The 23,088-nt window shown below is 40.0% G+C and overlaps 1 protein-coding gene and 1 pseudogene across 2 annotated transcripts in view; both read right to left on the bottom strand.

The window, feature by feature from the left end:
- Positions 1–13: 13 nt before the first annotated feature.
- mto1 (mitochondrial tRNA translation optimization 1) overlaps positions 14–23,088 on the bottom strand; it is a 61,978-nt gene continuing 38,903 nt past the window's right edge. For both annotated transcript variants that reach the window (XM_056253649.1, XM_056253648.1), the window contains exons 9-13: positions 9,536–9,740; positions 8,223–8,394; positions 7,937–8,046; positions 1,860–2,017; positions 14–183 (exon numbers count right to left, since the gene is read on the bottom strand). In XM_056253649.1, coding sequence (XP_056109624.1) covers positions 70–183; positions 1,860–2,017; positions 7,937–8,046; positions 8,223–8,394; positions 9,536–9,740 — 759 coding nt within the window. In that variant the 3' untranslated portion in view covers positions 14–69. The remainder of the gene's footprint in view (positions 184–1,859; positions 2,018–7,936; positions 8,047–8,222; positions 8,395–9,535; positions 9,741–23,088) is intronic.
- On the bottom strand, positions 2,608–2,710 carry LOC130087393 (5S ribosomal RNA; annotated as a pseudogene).

Genomic DNA, 23,088 nt, shown 5'->3' on the forward strand with positions numbered 1-23,088 from the left:
TTTTTTTTCCGCTCTTTTATTGACTTTCACTGTTGAATTATTTTGCATAATACACCATTTTGATCATTCTTATAAGACACCAACAATCTTCCTATGATTCCTGTGTTTGTTTCTGTGCACATAGTTAAACAGATGAACTATGGCTGCTGGGGTGATTCCTGACAGACGGGCAGCAGCTCCCAACTGAAAATCAAAACACAATGAGTTACTATTTGATATAATGGCTGATTTTAAGAGATTGTTTACACCTGATTTTAAGATCGGACAGTCTGATCACAAGCGGTCAGCTCTTAATGCAGGTATCCAAAACATTTTGTATTCTGATCACTGAAACCACATACAAAGGTAGCCACGCACAAAAAGGTATTGTGCAGCTTTAAACGAAAAGTGTATACATTCATGCACAAGCCTTCACAGAACCTCTCCAGTCTGAAAATCACCATGCACTGACCCAGATCATGTGAAGCACATCTGTTACCCAAGTTACCCAGGTATTCCACTACAACAACTGAACACTCATGTTTGTGCTTAGATTAAATTTCTGGATGTTTATCTGAAAGGATGGTGCACAACTGTGTCTGCATCAACATGCACTAACACAGTGATGCAGTTAAGCAGCAAATACACACTTTATAGTTCAGTTTTGAGAAGCATTTAATACTGAAATGGTGCTCAGTCTTACCTGCCCACTTGTGATCAGATCAACCCAGACAAATCTTAATAGCAGGTTGAAGCAGGCCTAAAATAAGGGCTTTCTGTGAATACCACACAGTCATTTCTTAAAATGACTACATACATAAACACTTAATACAATAAGTCATTTCTATTTGTTTGTTGTACAGTTGGACTATTCATTTGTTGGAAACATCAGTCTTTGATAACCTGTACCTGCTAAAAATGTCCTGAATACAACAAAGCTCACTAAAGGTGCTGTATCCCACAATGCAATGCATTTTTAACATCTGTTCTTGGCTCGATTTGTTATTGGACAGCAAATGTGAATAAATTTTATTTTACACAAAAACAAATCAAATATTGAATAAATGTGAACGGTTTAAACTAGATAAAGTTTTAAATAGTGAATAAACCAATGCCCCAAGGCTCTTGTGACAACGATGTAGCATACTTCTGTTTGAAATGGTTTATAGTGGCATACAGTTTCAAATATTACTTTATTTTTAAATAATAGGTTCAACATGTTATACTACACTATAAGCGGTACACTAGTATTCTGCTTAGACTCCTGTCGAAGCCAGTGAATCTTTACAAAGAATTTTGGTTTCCTTGTTCAGTAGTTGGTTCATAAAATACATGCTGAAAATGTCAGTATCAAACCGCATTCATCCCAAGAATCTCCAACTATGTAATAATACAGTGAAATACAGAATTAACCAGCATGACATAACTTGCATTAAAGATACAAAGAATGTAAGGTGAAGCGAGTCATTTCTGTGTCACTTCTTGTGGCACCAAATTGACAATAATGACTGGATTCTTACATTTTGTGCAGCTTGCCCATGTAAAACTAAACTAACCTAAACCACCAAAGAACTGGAGTCAGAAGTGTCCAGCCCGAGAGTGAATCTCAGTCAGTGAGCTGCTCTGCCATTTCTAGGGCTGTCAGATCACTTAAGTCCCTTTCACACAGATCGTTGATCCCAGAAAATTGCCATAGAATTGCTAGAGTGCCTTCTGTGTGAATGCAAACATGTCCCGGGATTGATCCAAAATCACATTATCATGAAAACACATGATTCGAAGCACGATTCGTGTCCGTTAAAAACTTGGGGTCTGTTCAAATCTTGTGCCACTAGTGTCACAGAAATTGCACGCTTCACCTTTATAGTGTGGGTCCTTACTGTGCTCGGTCGTACACTATCCAGAATCTCTCTGACCTCCTGAGAGAGGGACACGGGTAGAGTCAGATAGTCAATGTCCTCTGGCAAATATAGACTCTCCTCCGCTTGCATTCTCTCTATCTCTTTCCTCTGCTTCTCACAGTGTGGAAGGTAAATAGCTACAGAAACAGACCGAAGTAACCGTTGCACATTAATGAAGTTCTGCAGGTGCCATTTCAGTTCACACATACAGTTGTGATCAAAAGTTTACACACACCTTGCAGAATCTGTAAAATGTTGATTATTTTAACAAAATAAGAAGGATAATAATAATAATAATAATTTGTTACATTTATATAGCGCTTTTCTGGATACTCAAAGCGCTTTACATAGAAGGGGGGATCTCCTCAACCACCACCAATGTGCAGCATCCACCTGGATGATGCGACGGCAGCCATATTGCGCCAGAACGCCCACCACACACCAGCTTACTGGTGGAGAGGAGACAGAGTGACGAAGCCAATCAGTATGTATGGGGATGATTAGGAGGCCATGATGGACAGGGGCCAATGGGCAAATTTGGCCAGGATGCCAAAAAAAACCCTACTCTTTTTTCCGAAGGACATCCTGGGATGTCAGGACCTCGGTTTAACGTCTCATCCGAAGGACGGTGCTCTTTGACAGTATAGTGTCCCCGTCACTATACTGGGGCATTAGGACCCACACAGACCACAGGGTGAGCGCCCCCTGCTGGCCTCACTAACACCTCTTCCAGCAGCAACCTGGTTTTCCCACGAGGTCTCCCATCCAGGTACTAACCAGGCTCAACCCTGCTTAGCTTCAGTGGGCTACAGGGTGATATGGCTGCTGGCGATCATACAAAATGCATGTTATTTTTCATTTAGTACTATTCTGAATAAGATATTTTACATAAAAGATGTTTACAAATAGTCCACAAAACAAAATAAAAGTTGAATTTATAAAAATCATCCCATTCAAAAGTTTACATACACTTAATTCTTAATACCGTGTCATTACCTCCTAGATGATCCACGGCTGTTTTTTTTTGTGTGTTTTTTTTGTGATAGCTGTTCCTGAGTCCCTTGTTTGTCCTGAGCAGTTAAACTGCCCAATGTTCTTCAGAAAAATCCTCCAGATCCCGCAAAATCTTTTTCCAGCATCTTTTGCATATTTGAACCCTTTCCAGTCGAGACTATGATTTTGAGATCCATCTTTTCACACTGAGGACAACTGAGGGACCCATACGCAACTATTACAAAACGTTTAAACATTCACTGATGCTCCAGAAAGAAAGACGATACATTAAGATCCAGGGGGTGAACACTTTTGAACAGGATGAAGATGTGGAAGTTTTTACTTATTTTGTTCCTTCAGAAGCTACAGAAGATACTTGCATGTTCCCCAGACAACAAAATAAGTACAATTTACCCTGATCTTCAAATACAAAAAGTTTTCTTGTGTCGTGTTTTCTTCTGGAGCATCTGTAAATGTTTGAACCTTGTGTAATAGTTGCGTATGAGTGCCTCAGTTGTCCTCAGTGTCAAAAGATACAGTCACGGCTGGAAAGGGTTACAATATGCTAAAGCTTCTGTAAAACCACAGAATTTGCGGGACCTAGAGGAATTTTTGGTCCCACTTTATATTAAGTGGCCCTAATACCTGTGTACTTACATGGTTACTAGATATGTACTTAGTATTTAACTACAGTGTAAATACACATTGGTACATAGTATTTACAACTGTAATATTTGTGTAACTACACATATGTAACAACCCACGGAAAGGTATGTGTAAGTACAAAAGTGTAACAGGACATTGGTAACAACACTTTTTCCACTACAGTAAGTACACATGTGTAACAGGCATTATGTAACTACATTTTGTAACAACAATATGTATTCACACAAGTTGTTCCACTTCCACACGCAGTCTTCCATACTGTAGTTACCAGTTAAGAACACACTGAAACCATGATGATGTGTATACCATGTATTTACTATATGACCGGCAGGGCTTATGTTGAATTACAGCTAAAGTTTTCCCTTGTGGTACCAGTGTACATACATGGTAACTCCTCAGGAACTCTGCACTTGATACAATGTGTTAAACTGTCATAACTTACTGTGTATTATGCAAAACCCAAACCTCTGTGCAACTGTACTAACAGTGTACTAACATGGTAACTCCTCAGGAACTGTCCACTTAATATAAAGTGTAAAATGGTCATAACTTACTGTGTATTATGCAAAACCCAAACCTCTGTGCAACTGTACTAACAGTGTACTAACATGGTAACTCCTCAGGAACTCTGCACTTGATACAATGTGTTAAACTGTCATAACTTACATGTATTATGCAAAACCCAAACCTCTGTGCAACTGTACTAACAGTGTACTAACATGGTAACTCCTCAGGAACTGTCCACTTAATATAAAGTGTTAAATGGTCATAACTTACTGTGTATTATGCAAAACCCAAACCTCTGTGCAACACTGCATTAACAGTGTACTAACATGGTAACTCCTCAGGAACTGTCCACTTAATATAAAGTGTAAAATGGTCATAACTTACTGTGTATTATGCAAAACCCAACCCTGTGCAACTGTACTAACAGTGTACTAACATGGTAACTCCTCAGGAACTCTGCACTTGATATAATGTGTTAAACTGTCATAACTTACATGTATTATGCAAAACCCAAACCTCTGTGCAACTGTACTAACAGTGTACTAACATGGTAACTCCTCAGGAACTGTCCACTTAATATAAAGTGTAAAATGGTCATAACTTACTGTGTATTATGCAAAACCCAAACCTCTGTGCAACTGTACTAACAGTGTACTAACATGGTAACTCCTCAGGAACTGTCCACTTAATATAAAGTGTAAAATGGTCATAACTTACTGTGTATTATGCAAAACCCAAACCTCTGTGCAACACTGCATTAACAGTGTACTAACATGGTAACTCCTCAGGAACTGTCCACTTAATATAAAGTGTAATTGTTAGGGTCATTGTTGTGTACCACAGTAAATGCAAAACACAAGGTTACGTAGTTGATAGTAAACTCTGAAATATAAATGTGATAGTTATGCTTTGATAGATTCTGGGATATTACGGCATAAGTTAGCACTTTTAAAGATTTATTCTTTAATTTAGATTTTTTGATTTGACATTGTGGTGACCTATTTGCCTTTACAGTAAATTACAGTGTTCTGTAAACAATAAACAAGAATAGCCTACACTTTAAAACCTTAAAAATACCTTGTTTAATCGTTTAACCATTTTGTAGTATTTAGTTCATTTACCGTGAGACACAAAAAGCGTTTTCTCCAATAAAACACAACATAAATTCACAAAAAAAAACATCAATTGTATTAGCCTGATGTAATCCAAATCTTTAGAATCCATACGTTGTTTGCAAGAAACAGATCCAAATTCAGCCCTTTATGATCTTCATCTCCATTTCTCAGCAGCGACCGCCAACGTCAAATCCCGCGCTCAGGCGCGCTGGTGAGTGGTGATGAATTCAAATTCAAAAAATGCGCCTTCAAGAAGCTTTACGACATGTTTTACGGCCGTGATATCAAACGCTCATTGGCTCTCGCCTGCTTCGTCACAGATTGCGACATGCCGTGTTTCAGTCGGTGTTGTACATTTGAAATGGAGAAGCGCGCGCGCCTTCACAGAGCGAACCGAAACCGGATTAACATTTTCATGGATTAATAATTTATATTCTGATCTGTACCTCATACACAACTATTATAATACTGCCAGAGAGGACTGCGGCTGCAACGCATCATCATGTGAACGACTTTTGGTACCGGTTTTGACATTTTCGCAATAAACAAATTATTGTGAAATGTATAACGTTACTTGTCTGTCTGTTATGTTTTTATTTTCTTCATAAGTGTAGCCTACGTAGTTTTAAGGAATGGTTATGGGTAGGTTTAGGGGTATGAGTAGGATTAGTGGCTCAAAATATATTTTAATGCTATTGTTAATAAAACTATGAGAGGTTTAATTGGGTTTGCTGAGATGGTCTCTGTTATGACCGTTTTACACTTTATATTAAGTGGACAGTTCCTGAGGAGTTACCATGTTAGTACACTGTTAGTACAGTTGCACAGGGTTGGGTTTTGCATAATACACAGTAAGTTATGACCATTTTACACTTTATATTAAGTGGACAGTTCCTGAGGAGTTACCATGTTAGTACACTGTTAGTACAGTTGCACAGAGGTTTGGGTTTTGCATAATACACAGTAAGTTATGACCATTTTACACTTTATATTAAGTGGACAGTTCCTGAGGAGTTACCATGTAAGTACACTGTTAGTACAGTTGCACAGGGTTGGGTTTTGCATAATACACAGTAAGTTATGACCATTTTACACTTTATATTAAGTGGACAGTTCCTGAGGAGTTACCATGTTAGTACACTGTTAGTACAGTTGCACAGGGTTGGGTTTTGCATAATACACAGTAAGTTATGACCATTTTACACTTTATATTAAGTGGACAGTTCCTGAGGAGTTACCATGTTAGTACACTGTTAGTACAGTTGCACAGAGGTTTGGGTTTTGCATAATACATGTAAGTTATGACAGTTTAACTGTACACATTATATCAAGTGCAGAGTTCCTGAGGAGTTACCATGTTAGTACACTGTTAGTACAGTTGCACAGGGTTGGGTTTTGCATAATACACAGTAAGTTATGACCATTTTACACTTTATATTAAGTGGACAGTTCCTGAGGAGTTACCATGTTAGTACACTGTTAATGCAGTGTTGCACAGAGGTTTGGGTTTTGCATAATACACAGTAAGTTATGACCATTTTACACTTTATATTAAGTGGACAGTTCCTGAGGAGTTACCATGTTAGTACACTGTTAGTACAGTTGCACAGAGGTTTGGGTTTTGCATAATACACAGTAAGTTATGACCATTTTACACTTTATATTAAGTGGACAGTTCCTGAGGAGTTACCATGTTAGTACACTGTTAGTACAGTTGCACAGAGGTTTGGGTTTTGCATAATACACAGTAAGTTATGACCATTTTACACTTTATATTAAGTGGACAGTTCCTGAGGAGTTACCATGTTAGTACACTGTTAGTACAGTTGCACAGGGTTGGGTTTTGCATAATACACAGTAAGTTATGACCATTTTACACTTTATATTAAGTGGACAGTTCCTGAGGAGTTACCATGTTAGTACACTGTTAGTACAGTTGCACAGAGGTTTGGGTTTTGCATAATACACAGTAAGTTATGACCATTTTACACTTTATATTAAGTGGACAGTTCCTGAGGAGTTACCATGTTAGTACACTGTTAGTACAGTTGCACAGAGGTTTGGGTTTTGCATAATACATGTAAGTTATGACAGTTTAACACATTATATCAAGTGCAGAGTTCCTGAGGACTTACCTGTACACTGGTACCACAAGGGAAAACTTTAGCTGTAATTCAACATAAGTCCTGCCGGTCATATAGTAAATACATGGTATACACATAGGAATCATCATGGTTTCAGTGTGTTCTTAACTGGTAACTACAGTATGGAAGACTGCGTGTGGAAGTGGAACAACTTGTGTGAATACATATTGTTGTTACAAAATGTAGTTACATAATGCCTGTTACACATGTGTACTTACTGTAGTGGAAAAAGTGTTGTTACCAATGTCCTGTTACACTTTTGTACTTACACATACCTTTCCGTGGGTTGTTACATATGTGTAGTTACACAAATATTACAGTTGTAAATACTATGTACCAATGTGTATTTACACTGTAGTTACATACTAAGTACATATCTAGTAACCATGTAAGTACACAGGTATTAGGGCCACTTAATATAAAGTGGGACCGAATTTTTTATGTAAAATATCTCACTCAGTACAGTACAGTATGATCCCTCTTATTTTGATAAGATAATTAACATTTTGCAGATTCTGCAAGGGGCATGTAAACTTTTGAGCACGACTGTACCTGCCATTAGTTACAAAATTCTGGTTCTATGGAGTATGGTAACAAAACACAACAATAATGGTTTGGAATGTTATATTACCTTCGACTTTCAGTCTCTCTGAAAATTCTAGATACAGGCCAGAGAGTTCTGGGAAGGCAGAGGCTAACATCTGGAAAGAAACATCTTTGTACTGCAGCACCTCCAATCCACTGAAACAGAAACTGGCACTTTCAGGTCCATAGTTATTTATTCTCATATTAGACACGGAGGAAGGTATCAATGATGAGATTAAACTGACAAACAATCAATTATTTGCATGTGGACAGTTTAAAATATTACATACGGAAGTTTATTATAGTAAGTTAATAAAAGACTTAGGTCTTACTTGAGAATGGAACTCTTAGTCTCGCTGATGTTAACATCTCCCAGTTTGTCCTTCCAGCGAGGGGCAGAGAGATATATGGACTTCAGGGCAGATAAAGCATCATTCAAACTCACTTGAACCCGAAGAGCTTCATTATAGCGCTGCTCAGTCACGCAGCCCAATTCCTCAAAACCTGTAAATAATAAACGGTAACAAACTGAAATACCAACCATATATCATGACAGACCAGTGTATTGGTTATATATTTGAGTTTGGCCTTACAATAGTAACAAACCAGTTTATTGGACATATATCCATTAGCAGACGTTTTTGAGTCATTAACCCCTCTTGTGTGTGGAACTATATGCCACAGTTACAGGGTATGACATTGTGATGTATGAGGATGTGACCTAGTCTCACTACTAATTCAAAAATTTCAAACTAGTAACAGCGGCCTGGGCTTCTTATTAAAAGTTACTGAAGTAACAAGGAGTCAGCAAGATTGTGTGATTACTTTTAAACAGCAGTTCAACAAACAAGAAATCAACATCGGTTAACTTATATTTTATACAGTATTACTAGTTACTTTGCTCTGTCAATGAAAATAGTTCCAAAAAAAAAAGAAGACAGCTGAACCAAATGCAACCACTGTGGCATTTAATTCCTGAACAAATCGGTGGAGTGAATGATTCAAATGATTCCCTCATAACATATATTTATGATGATTTAACCTGAAGGAAGAGTCACTGTAAAATCCCCACCACTAATGCTCAGACAGTCTGACTGTCTGACAGAACAAACACAGACAAGCAGTGATACAAACAGTGAAAAGTTCCAGTGGTGATGGACCGTTATATCAGCACTCCTGGAATGCTGCTCAATCAGATCTGAGAACTAAATAATCACTAAGGATTCATAAAAATGTATCAAAAATTACAGTAAAGACATTTATAATGTTACAAAAGATTTCTATTTCAAATGCTGTCCTTTTGACATTTCTATTCATCAAAGAATCATGAAAAAAAAAAAAAAAAAAAAATTAGTTTTAAAAAAAGAAAATGAATACTTTTACTGCAAGGCCAAGGAGTCATATTATGGATCAAAAGTGACAGTGAAGTCATTTATAATGTTACAAAAGATTTTTATTTCAAATAAATGCTGTTATTTTGAACATTCTATTCATCAGTAACCTAAAATACGATATTTTTAAACAATAAAAAAAATTTTCATACCTTTTTCCTTTTTGTTCAGCTTTTTACTGTAAAATATGTAGTCACAGCTTTGTGTAAAAAATATTCCCTTTTACATTATGTACCTTTCAAATCTTACGGTACCTCTGAGAGTGAGTCGTAGGTCAGCATTGTCTGGTCTAAGGGTGGTTCTGAACTCAGCCCTGCTTGTGAACATACGGTATGGCTCGGTCACTCCACGGCCAATCAGATCATCAATTAGAACTCCGATGTAGCTCTGAGTGCGTGAGAGGGACACCGGGGGCTTAGAGAGAGATGTCCGACCTGCATTGACCCCAGCCCACAAACCCTTAACAGAAAACAGAATAAGCAAACATAAGACACAAGGCAAGGCAATTTATTTATAAAGCAAAATTAAAAACAACAGTTAGTTGACCAATGTGCTGTACACTTTTTAAACACATGCACACACACACAAAAAAACAACAACAAAAAAAACACTAGAAAATAACACTACCATTCAAATGTTTGGAAACATTATATGTTAGACTATGTTAAAAAAAGTATACTTAATTAATTTGCATTAATTTAGGATGCATTAAGTGATCAAAATGTTTGTGAAGACATTTGTAATGTTGCAAACGACCATTTCAATTTTAAATAAATGCTCAAACATGCATGCAGTCCTTTTTTTCTTTGTTTAAGATACTCAGCTTGATTTTCACATCATGCTTTCTTCCCATAGGTGTTATCGGTTTGTAGGACAACTGTTATAGACCTTGTGATCAAACTGTTCCCACATCAGCTCAATATTTAAAGCTAGCAACCATCTGCTTTAGTATCGCAATATACAGTACACTATCGAACACCCGAGAAACAGCTCCATTCATTCTCTGATATAGGAGAGGAAGTTTGTCTAAACTTGTAAAATTGTACTCTTTTAAAAAGACATCAGAAATAATAAGTGCAATTACAGTAAATTGTCAAAAATATAGATTTTTCGATGCATATCGATTCTGAAATATCTGAAACGCTTCCAATAATCATTTTCCACATAATAGATACACAATACCAGGTGCACTTTCTCGCTCTCCCATCTCTCCGACAGCAAGTTGACAAACAAACCTTCATTTCATTTGCTCCGGATGAATATTGTTGGTGTTACAGGGCTTGAATTTCTGCGTGGGATTGCACGTATTGCACATAATTGAACTAATTCCCACAGATTTTGTGCTCACACCCAAAGAACCTCTCAGCCTGGTAAATTTAGGTTTAATTGCAGCTTATTGCACTTAACCAGTCAAATACACTAAATAAATGTCAAAATGCCAGTATTGGCGAGTATTCACATAAACACAGTCAGTTGTGTTTTAAATTAATGTAAACAGTTGAGAAAGAAAATGCATAATGCAACAGTAAAATGGATTCGTGTGTCGGGTCTTAAAGTGACAGCAGCCTAATATACCGGTACCTGCTGCCAAATTATGAGATATTAAAAATATCTATAAGGTAGTATTCCCCTATGGTATCAATGTCAAAATTGTTAATGTCAATCCCTGGTGGTTATTATTAGGACATATCCCCAAAACATTCAAGCTGGCTTTTATTAAACCACACCACTACTTGATCCTGGAGAAATAGTTAACAATAGACCGGTCAAAAATTCTAGAAAAAGTTGCAAGTTCCCAACAACAGTATGTTCTTTTTGAAGAGAAATGGTATCTGTGAAGTATTTCAGTCAGGTATCATATTTCAGACCATATCATAGTATTAACTGTACTCATCAGTGTTACAAATGACTTTGACCACATTCTTTTGGATAGACTCGAAAATTATGTTGGCATTAGTGGAATGGCATTGGTATGGAGTGCTGCAAGGCTCAGTACTAGGACCATTGCTTTTGACTTTAAATATGCTACCGTTGGGATATATTAAGAAAAATCATTGTGTCAGTTCTCATTGGACAGTTGATAATACTTACAAAACGCGGGTGGTAAATCTTAAACTTTGGAACAGTCTTCCTATCATTGTTCAAGAGGCAGACAGACTTGTGTTTTCTCTCAGTTTAAATCTATTTTGAAGACCCATCTCTTTAGTTGGGGGAATTGCACCCAGAAACAAACCAAAACACAGTCCTGTACTGTCAGTTAAGAACCCAACGACTAGACATGCCTTTAACAGAGATCATAATGACCAGTTACAGCAAAGCATTATGCTAGGACCAGCTGGGACCACAACGTAGATTTTAACAACTAGGAAGATCATTGTGCAAACAGATAAGACAGTCGCCTAAGCTGCAACTCAACCTTGAAGTTTCAACTTACTAGACAGACTACAAGCCCACCAATGTTTTCACCCAATTCATGTCTCAACTTAAATCTGAGATGTATTAGTTCAGAAAAAGACTGAGTTGTAATGGAGCCTAGAAATCACGCAGTAGCTACGTTTACATGGGCACCTTTTGTTTCAATCAGAATAAATTAATTCCGATTGATGAATCCAAACGTAGTGTTTACATGAACGTTAAATAAAGTTGATCGGGGATGCGTGTTGTCACAAGCTTAAAATCGGAATTGATTTTTTGACATGCGCACACTGCACGAATATAGTTTCCCACTGTTTGAGCATACTAACTATTCTCCTATAGTGCTTCTATTCTTTGTCTTTAAGAGCATAGTTCATATTTATCTATTTCGGGTCTGACGAGCACATGAACCATTACATGCCGTGCTGCTTATATTTATTAAGCAGTAAAGACACCCCTTCCCGTGCCCAAAACAAGGCATCTATGGATAAGACAGTCCGAAACAAGAACTGGTGGGACATTGTTCTGCTCCACTTCAAAGACGAGTGGAAGGAGAATTTTAGAATAAGTGGAAGGAGAATTTTAGAATGACACGACAGTCATTTATGACACGTCATTCAACAACAATAACAGCTGACTCAACACAGCATACATCTTTGTCATTATACCATTTCTACATCATAGCACATGCGCAGTACTTTCCAGTTTTGGGTTTCAGTCCAGACAAACAGCAGCCACATTTTACAGTTGTTAATAGTTGTTTACATTCATTATTATTGTAATGTTATGTGCTTTATATTGTAATGTTGTCTCTCTGGTGAATGAGACGAGGTAATTTGAAAGCGTTGCATTACACCCTTCACCAATGCCATCTCGAGAGCAGTGGGTGATTTTCCCTTTGTCTTTTGTTGTTTGATTATCATTACAGACACAAAATTACAGCAGCCTAATGTACCCGTTGTACTGTAGTCTAAGACCTAATGGACGGATCCAATATATTAAGACACATCCTAACTGTTTATGTTCACTTAAGACATAACCGACTGTTATGAGGATACTCGCCAAGATGGACATTTTGCAATTATTTTTTGACATTAATTCATTATTAGCTCTAACCCCCAGCAGTTCTTTCACGAGCTGCAGTTTGGGAACCGTGATATAATATGTTTAATGCATTTTATGATGTTAATAAATAATTGAATATACTTTCTCTTTGTTTTTTATAGAAGCATATTAATCTTAAAATTAATCAGACATTTAGATTAGAAAAAGTAGAGTACAAAATGTGTAATCACATATAATATACCTAACTACAATTTTGTCATGTAACCGATGTAATCAGTAACAGACTACAATTTAAAAGTAATCTACCCATCACCGATTACAACACACTGTAAGTGTATAAGCACCATTTGGTGTTTGGACCATTTGGACCTTAAAATTGTAATGTGTGACATCAGACTTAACAAACGGACAGCGTCTTTTTCTCATGCCCGGTACACGCATGAGACATGGAATGTTGACGGTGTCAAGCGGAGGTAGTCACTCCATGAATAATGTTGTTTTTTTCTTATCTCTTATCTGTTAGTTCTTTTGTCATAAATTATAAAAAAGTTAGACTATACATTTAATTACAATCTTTCTACGAATCAGTTTATAAAGACAGCTAACTTTTTACAAGTTTGTTTCATTTATCTGCAAGAGCTGCTTATGTCAGAGAATAGAATTTCTGGAAATCAATCAAAGAGGAAATAGAATGTTAACATTGATGCTATTTAGTTACAATGGCAATTCCATCATGGCGGACAATTAATTGCAGATTAAGGTTTTAAACATAAAAGGTTTTAAAATGAAATTGCCTGTCCAACATGCCACTGTTGGACAAGGGCAAAGTGGGGATGATGAAGTAGGTGTTGATCTGTGTTTGTGCAGGCAGTCTTGTGCTGATGTATTTATCTCTATTACACACAACAACAAAAAACAGGAAATAGACAACAGGTCATTGTGGCAGCTTGGTTTCAATAAAAGCTGTTGCTGGACTAACAAGGATTTTTTGAGTTCTGAAACCTACAGCATGTTTTTATAGTACAATGACCTTTTATTTTTCACAAATAAAAGTTTGGTTTCTCAATTCATGACCGATTTAATTTAATCCTTATTGATGAAACCCACCATACACTGATGAACAGAATGCTACACTGGTGAACAGAATGCTGAATTTCTTTAAAAACATAAAAACGTCTTAGCATTTCCAAGCTTTTATGTGGTAGTGTAGAAGCACAAAAAGAAACACTTAAAGGTGAAGTCACTTAGTAACTAGCAACAGTAAAAAATAAAAAATAAATCACAAATGGGCTTCTCAAAACACTTCCCACATGTCATTGGTCAGTCAAACTGACTACCCCACTGTTTGAGCTAGAAGTTGTTCAACGTTAAAAGCTGTTGTTCTGAAAACATCAGTGTTTAAACTAAGTCAACTAATCAGTGGATTACTTGATTCTACACATAGACCTCGGTACTACGACAGAGAGATTCATGTCATCAATGAATGACCACACTGGAGAATAACACAAATCACACAATTCATCAAAAAGAACTGACAAAGAACAACAAATAAGTAACTATAGAAACAATCGAGGATTAAATCAGTAACCAATGAAATTAAACTAAACAGAGCAGGGAAACAGGAACTAAAGGAAACAGAACAGAATGTCAAAATAAGGGTTCACATAACAGAACATAAATCTGACAATAAGCTCGTTGGGGTATTGTTATATGTATTAACAGTAGGGTTGGGTACCGAAACTCGGTGCCAATAGGGAACCGGTTCCGACGTACAGGGTCGGCGCTCCGCACACGCACATCACGCGCTGCGCGTAGGGCACCAAGTGCGGGGCACCAAAAAATCTGGGTCGTGAAAAATCATCACAATAGGCTACTAGTATAAATAACAAATAAAATATGTCTAAAGCATGTTAATATACAAAAGCAATAAAAAAGTAATATAGGCCTAGACCAAATTAGTCGAGAAAAAGGTGAATCTCCTTTTTCGTCTCCTTAAATGATCCGGGGCTTTTTTAGCCCTGCATGTTGAATCTTTTATTTTAACGGGGGTCCGGGGAAAATTTTGAAACTTGGGCTGTTTAAGATGCAGTTAGTTTGTTTGAAAAGAAAAGGAAGACCGCTTAGATACGTTTTTTCGTTGTTGTTTTATGCGGATAATGCGGTCATTTTCAAGAGGTTCATAGGCCAAGGCCCAAGGGCGACATCTGTTGGTGAAACTGCAATTAGAAAAAAAAAAAAAAAAAACACAATCTCAGTGTTTGTATATTTTCATATTCACAGAGTTGTCAATTTATTAGGGCTGGGAAAAGATTAATCGCATCCAAAATAAAAGTTTGTGTCTACATGATATATGTGTGTGTACTGTGTATAATTATTTTGTAGGCTATATATAAATACACACACATATGCACGTATATATTTAAGAAATATTTGCATGTATATACTGTATATATTTATATATAATTTATATTATATATAAATGTAAATATGTTATATATAAATAACAAATATTTCTTAAATACATGCAAATGTGTATTTATTAGGGCTGTCAAATGATTAATCGTGATTAATCACATCCAAAATAAAAGTTTTTTTTACATAATATATGTGGGTGCACTGTGTATAATTATTTTATATATATAAATACACACACATGCTTGTATATATTTAAGAAATATTTTCATGTATATACGGTATATAGATTTATATATAATTTATATTATATATAAATATAAATATTTTATATATAAATAATATTTTTTTCTTAAATATACATGCATGTGATATACAGAACGGCTGGTCTGAGTATTTCAGAAACTGCTAATCTACTGGGATTTTCACGCACAACCATCTCTAGGGTTTACAGAGAATGGTCCGAAAAAGAAAAAACATCCAGTGAGCGGCAGTTCTGTGGGCGGAAATGCCTTGTTGATGCCAGAGGTCAGAGGAGAATGGCCAGACTGGTTCGAGCTGATAGAAGGGCAACAGTGACTGAAATAACCACTCGTTACAACCGAGGTATGCAGCAAAGCATTTGTGAAGCCACAACACGCACAACCTTGAGGCGGATGGGCTACAACAGCAGAAGACTCCACCGGGTACCACTCATCTCCACTACAAATAGGAAAAAGAGGCTACAATTTGCAAGAGCTCACCAAAATTGAACAGTTGAAGACTGGAAAAATGTTGCCTGGTCTGATGAGTCTCGATTTCTGTTGAGACATTCAGATGTTAGAGTCAGAATTTGGCGTAAACAGAATGAGAACATGGAACCATCATGCCTTGTTACCACTGTGCAGGCTGGTGGTGGTGGTGTAATGGTGTGGGGGATGTTTTCCTGGCACACTTTAGGCCCCTTAGTGCCAATTGGGCATCGTTTAAATGCCACGGCCTACCTGAGCATTGTTTCTGACCATGTCCATCCCTTTATGGCCACCATGTACCCATCCTCTGATGGCTACTTCCACCATGTCACAAAGCTCTAATCATTTCAAATTGGTTTCTTGAACATGACAATGAGTTCACTGTACTAAAATGGCCTCCACAGTCACCAGATCTCAACCCAATAGAGCATCTTTGGGATGTGGTGGAACGGGAGATTCGCATCATGGATGTGCAGCCAAAAAATCTGCGGCAACTGTGTGATGCCATCATGTCAATATGCCACGAAGAATTGAGGCAGTTCTGAAGGCAAAAGGGGGTCCAACCCGTTACTAGCATGGGGTACCTAATAAAGTGGCCGGTGAGTGTATATCATTCATGTAGACACAAACTTTTATTTTGGATGCGATTAATCGCGATTAATCTTTTCCCAGCCCTACAAATTATGTACAGAATTATTATATTGTGCTTCATCAGACTAAGAAATTCAGAATGGTTGTTATTCCTTGGGTGGGGGGGGGGGGGGGGGGGGGGGGGGTGGTGCACCACCAAGCATTTGTGCTTAGGGCACCCAAATGGCTAGCGCCGGCCCTGCCGACATAAACGGTAGTAACCAGACCGAATAAGAACGACAATTTCGGTGCCTGATTTCGGTGCCTGACTTAATTAGGCACACACGCACAGTCTCTTCTGTCTCGCATGCGCGCTCTTGCTCGCAAGGTTTGGCTACATTTCACGTGTAAAATTACGCGTCAAAACGCCCTCTGGGTGTGCCGATAGTCTGAATCCCACATAGAATCAAGCCAATCCATTGGCTAATGGCGCGGGCGCCGCCTCGACGCACTTACGTCGTCATATTATGTTGGCGCGCGCGCCATCTGCACCTCAGATTTCTCCAAGGGGGTAATCCATCGACCGGAAGTTGAAGCCGGCCGGGTGCCGCCATGTTGTAGCAGAACGTCTCTGGTTACTCACGTAACCGTAGTTCCCTAAGAGGAGGGAACGAGACATTACGTATGGGGAAATCCATTTTCCTCGAATCATGAAGTCTGATAGAATAACTCTTTTGCTTGCAAATAGCCAATGGCGGTCCCGCCATCACCTGATTGGCTGACACTGCTCAATATAGGTGACGGCGGGCGCCAAAAACCTCAGAATCTTAGCTGAACGATAGTAAGGAGACTGAGAGTCCCTCCCACACGGCAGGTTACGTAATGTCTCGTTCCCTCCTCTCAGGGAACTACGGTTACGTGAGTAACCAGAGACGTTCCCTTATCGAGTCGGTCTCTCGACATTACGTATGGGGACAATAAAACCCCCGCCGCGTGGGAGAAACCCCGCCCAGCTCTCAGGAACAGACACCGGACCTGGTTGAAACATCTATTGGCACAGAGCCAACTCGGCATCTGCACCAACGAAGGCCCCTCCCATCAAGCTAAGCACGCTGAACTGAATGGAGGGAGATTGCAGCAAGTGATTGGTGCTTAGGAAAATACTGCCGGCTATGAATGCGGACATAACAAAGGGCACAATATAGTGAACATGATAGCTATGCTAATAATAACTCGCACTGTCTGACGACTAGTCGAACCGTGGCTAGAGCGCGCGCCATCGGGGCAGTCTAGCCTAGTCCAACGACAGCTCAGCTTTCTCTCCCTGCACTGACAGACATGTGGTGCGAATGAAGGGATATTCAAGTTATAGAATCTCGCGAAGGTATTACGAGACGACCAACCTGCCGCGAAACAAATGTCTTGAATAGACATGCCTTTCGCCCACGCCCATGATGACGCCAAACTCCTAGTGGAGTGGGCGTGCACCCCTATAGGGAAACGGCTTCCCGTGAAGCATAAGCCAGCCAGTGCACAGCCTCCACTATCCAGTGAGATAGCCTCCGTTTCGACAGCGCGTCGCCTCTTAGCACCCGCGTAGCAGACGAAGAGCTGCTCTGAAGTTCGAAACTGGCTAGTTCTGTTCACATAAGCACGCAGGGCACGCATGGGGCACAAGCGTACTTCTGAGACTCTGAAACACTGACCTCATCCGGGCAAAATGCTGGAATTGCAACCACCTGGGCTCTGATGAATATACGCAGTAGATAATAGCCCCATAATAGCATAGCACCTCAGTAAACAACAAACACATAGCCGTAGCTACAACTGTGAGTAGACGAGTTAGCACAGAATAGCCAGTTGTACTGAAGGAAACGGGGCAACATAACAGCATAGCACATGTACGTAACAGCATCGGTCGCTGTAGCGCATCCATGCATGTACATAACGCAGCATAAGTCGCCGTAGCGACAGAACTGCGTAGAGACAGAAACTGAGATGTACAGTTCGATCAGGATGGCTAGCTGCATGGAAACGGGGCAGCATTACAGCATAACACATGGTAAATTGCACATCCGTGTACGTACATACATTCAGAAACTGTGAGTATGCACAGTAGATTAAGATAGCTAGTTTTGCACTGAAAGAAACAGAGCAACAAAATAGCAACACGCGTCCTTATACGTACATTAGTGCAGTGTAGTCGCTGTAGCGACAAACTGAATATGCAGTTAGATAGGATAGCTGGTTGTTGCACTGAATGATAGAGGGCAACATAACAGCATAACACATCAGTGTGCACATTTTAAACATCTGTGTGTATAATGCAGCTCAAGTTGCTGAAGCGACCGAAACTGCATGAATATGCGTACACAATGGTCCATTACATTGAAGGGCAGCATAACGCTTCAATATCTACACAGATGCAATGCAAGTCGCCGTAGCGACGACTGAGACTATGCACAAGCATAGTTACATTTTTGTGTACAAAAAACACAGCGTCAGAGGCATAGCGACATCGACTGTAAATACGTAGTTAATCGGAATAGCCGGCTGCACTGAGGATACAGGGCAACATATAACGGCATAAATCATAGACACATATCAATGTACATAACACAGCGTCTGTGGCATCGCGCAACAACTGTGACTACACAGTAAAAGAGTAGCCAGTTGCACTGAAGGGTACAGGGCAATATATAGCGGCGTAATAGTTACACATATCAGTGCGTTGTGTGTACACAGCGTCAGTTGCATCGTACAACAATTGTGAATACGTAGTGATCAGAATAGCCATTTGCACTGAAGGATAGGGCAAAATATGACGGCATAGATCATAACACATATCAGTGTGTAGTGTGCACAAACACAGCGTTAGTTGCATCGCACGACAACTATGAATACGCACTGCGTAGTAATCAGGATAGCCATTTGCACTGAATGACACAGGGCAATATATAATGGCATAAAACATTACACATAACAGAGTGCGGTGTGCACAAACACAGCGTCAGATGCATCGCGCACGAATTGTGAATACGTAGTAATCAGAATAGCCATTTGCACTGAATGACACAGGGCAATATATAAGGCATAAATCATTACACATATCAGTGTGCAGTGTGTACAGCGTCAGTTGCATCGCACGACAACTGTGAATACGTACTGCGTAGTAATCAGAATAGCCATTCCACTGAAGGATACAGGGCAATATACAACGGCAAATTCATATAGTGTGCAGTGTGTACATAAGCACAGTGTCAGTTGCATCGCGCAACAACTGTGAATACGTACTGCGTAGTAACCAGAATAGCCATTGCACTAAAGGATACAGGGCAATATACAACGGCAAATTCATATAGTGTGCAGTGTGTACATAAACACAGTGTCAGTTGCATCGCGCAACAACTGTGAATACGTACTGCGTAGTAACCAGAATAGCCATTGCACTGAAGGACACAGGGCAATATATGGCATAAATCATTACACACAACAGTGTGTAGTGAGTACGTAACACAGCGTCAGTTGCATCGCACAACAACTGTGAATACGTACTGCGTAGTAACCAGAATAGCCATTGCACTGAAGGACACAGGGCAGTATATGGCATAAATCATTACACACAACAGTGTGTAGTGAGTACGTAACGCAGCGTCAGTTACATCGCGCAACAACTGTGAACACGTACTTGCAGTAATCAGAATAGCCATTGCACTGAAGGACACAGGGCAATATATAATGGCATAAATCCTTACACATAACAGTGTGTAGTGAGTACGTAACACAGCGTCAGTTGCATCGCACAACAACTGTGAACACGTACTTGCAGTAATCAGAATAGCCATTGCACTGAAGGACACAGGGCAATATATAATGGCATAAATCCTTACACATAACAGTGTGTAGTGAGTACGTAACACAGCGTCAGTTGCATCGCACAACAACTGTGAACACGTACTTGCAGTAATCAGCATAGCCATTGCACTGAAGGACACAGGGCAATATATAATGGCATAAATCCTTACACATAACAGTGTGGTGTGTACGTAACACAGCGTTAGTTGCATCGCGCAACAACTGTGAACACGTACTTGTAGTAATCAGCATAGCCATTGCACTGAAGGACACAGGGCAATATATAATGGCATAAATCCTTACACATAACAGTGTGGTGTGTACGTAACACAGCGTCAGTTGCATCGCGCACCAACTGTGAACACATACTTGCAGTAATCAGAATAGCCATTGCACTGAAGGACACAGGGCAATATATAATGGCATAAATCCTTACACATAACAGTGTGGTGTGTACGTAACACAGCATCAGTTGCATCGCGCAACAACTGTGAATACACACTGTGTAGTAATCAGAATCGCCATACAGGGCAATGAATGCTGCGGCGGGGGCTGGGCGCCAGCCACCGGGAAAGCATTGACTGCTATATGAAATGGTATAGCTCGTCCGCGGCATCATGCACGGGGACATAGATAGCCATCTCCTCGGGTTTCCCCGAGCTTCCGCTCTGCGATGCGTCTCCTGTCTATGAGGCGGGTAATAATGTTGGGGAGAGAAGCTCTTTTGCTGAGACATGTAATGTACCTTGTTATTGAAACAGAACACAGCGGTTTCAGAAACAACACATTCTCGTCGAACTCTGGGCGGGAACACGCCCTCTTCGCACCGGTCCGACGAACACGTCCCGTGCTCTTTCCTCCCTGACACGCACATCAGGAGCGCTGTTTTTTTTTTTTTTTTTTTTTTTTAGCGACTTCCTGAACTGCCTCTCGCTTCAGCTTTACGGCCCGCGCCGAGGCCACCTTTCCGACGGCAGCTCCTTGGGCGCTGTCCACTCCAGCACCATATCTGCCACCGCCTCAGTGAGAATGGCCATAAGCTCCGCATCCAAAGAGGCGAGGGCGCCTTCAGACGGAGACTCGGACCATTGGCGTCATCATCGTCGTAACCGAACGAGATAATTCCCGTGCTTCCTCAAGAGGGCGGTAAATGGCCTCAAGAGTAACTCACGGGCTCTGCCACGTGAGGATGGCGTGGACCTTGGGCCGACGTCAGCGCCTCAACAGAACCCGCGAATGGAGATCTCTGCCGTCTCCCGGTCCGCGGCTCGAAGGTGGCAGACTGGGGAGAGGCAGGAGACACAAGGTCGTCGCTACGTGTAACGGCCAGCCTTGCACGAAGGATCTGATGGGAAGCTCCTCACAGGCGGGACATCCCGATCCCTCGAGTGCCGCCTCTGCGTGGTCCCGACCCAGGCACAGCACACAAGTTGTGTGCGTCCGGGGATTCAATGGGTCCACCACACGGGCGACAAAGAGACATAATATAATCCACCGGAACGCGAGAGGGGAATTAAAACTCCTTAAAGGAACACTCCGACTTTTTGGGACTTTAGCCTATTCACCTTATCCCCCAGAGTTAGAAAAGTCCATACATACCTTTTTCATCTCCGTGCGTGCTATAAGTCTGTTTGACGCACCCACCGCTAGCCTAGCTTAGCACAAAGACTGGATGTAAATGGTTGCAGCTAGCATACTAATCCAAATAAGTGACAAAATAACGCAAACATTTTTCTATTTACATGTTGTGATTTGTATAGTCACAGAGTGTACAAAAAACAAAGTCACATGAGACACAGACATATTTTAACCGTATAAATACTGGGAACTATATTCTCTGAAGGCGACTATATTCTCTGAAGGCGAAGCACTGCTACTTGGGCGGAGTGATAACCGCAGCACCTGAGACGCGCCGTGGTGAGGAGCAGAGAGCGCGTCTCAGGTGCTGCGGTTATCACTCCGCCCAAGTAGCAGTGCTTCGCCTTCAGAGAATATAGTTCCCAGTATTTATACGGTTAAAATATGTCTGTGTCTCATGTGACTTTGTTTTTTGTACACTCTGTGACTATACAAATCACAACATGTAAATAGGAAAATGTTTGCGCTATTTTGTCACTTATTTGGATTAGTATGCTAGCTGCAACCATTTACATCCAGTCTTTGTGCTAAGCTAGGCTAGCGCTGGGTGCGTCAGATAGAGTTACAGCACGCACGGAGATGAAAAAGGTATGTATGGACTTATCTAACTCTGGGGGATAAGGTGAATAGGCTAAAGTTTCAAAAAGTCGGAGTGTTCCTTTAATATACTCCGCTCTGAATGCGTACATCAACGGTGAAAACAGACTCGAGTGAAGAAAAAAGATTCTGAGGTTTTTGGCGCCCGCCGTCACCCATATTGAGCAGTGTCAGCCAATCCGGTGATGGCGGGACCGCCATTGGCTATTTGCAAGCAAAAGAGTTATTCTATCAGACTTCATGATTCGAGGAAAATGGATTTCCCCATACGTAATGTCGAGAGACCGACTCGATGAGGGAACTTCACTTGCGTTAGCATTTCCATTGACTCCCATTCATTTTGGCGTCACTTTGACAGCGAATAACTTTACATCTGAGGCGTTTAAAGACTCCATTTGTCCATTTATTTCTAAAGAAACACGACAATGTATAAAGGGCTCCATTACCTTGTATGTTACATTATCGCCCCGTAGAAACAGATTTAGTAAAAATAGGCTAACGATTGCGTCATTACCACTCGACTC

The sequence above is a fragment of the Rhinichthys klamathensis genome, unplaced genomic scaffold (genome assembly GCF_029890125.1).
Source record: "Rhinichthys klamathensis goyatoka isolate OS25496 unplaced genomic scaffold, OSU_Roscu_1.1 h1tg000108l_1, whole genome shotgun sequence".
In the NCBI taxonomy this organism is placed as follows: domain Eukaryota; kingdom Metazoa; phylum Chordata; class Actinopteri; order Cypriniformes; family Leuciscidae; genus Rhinichthys; species Rhinichthys klamathensis.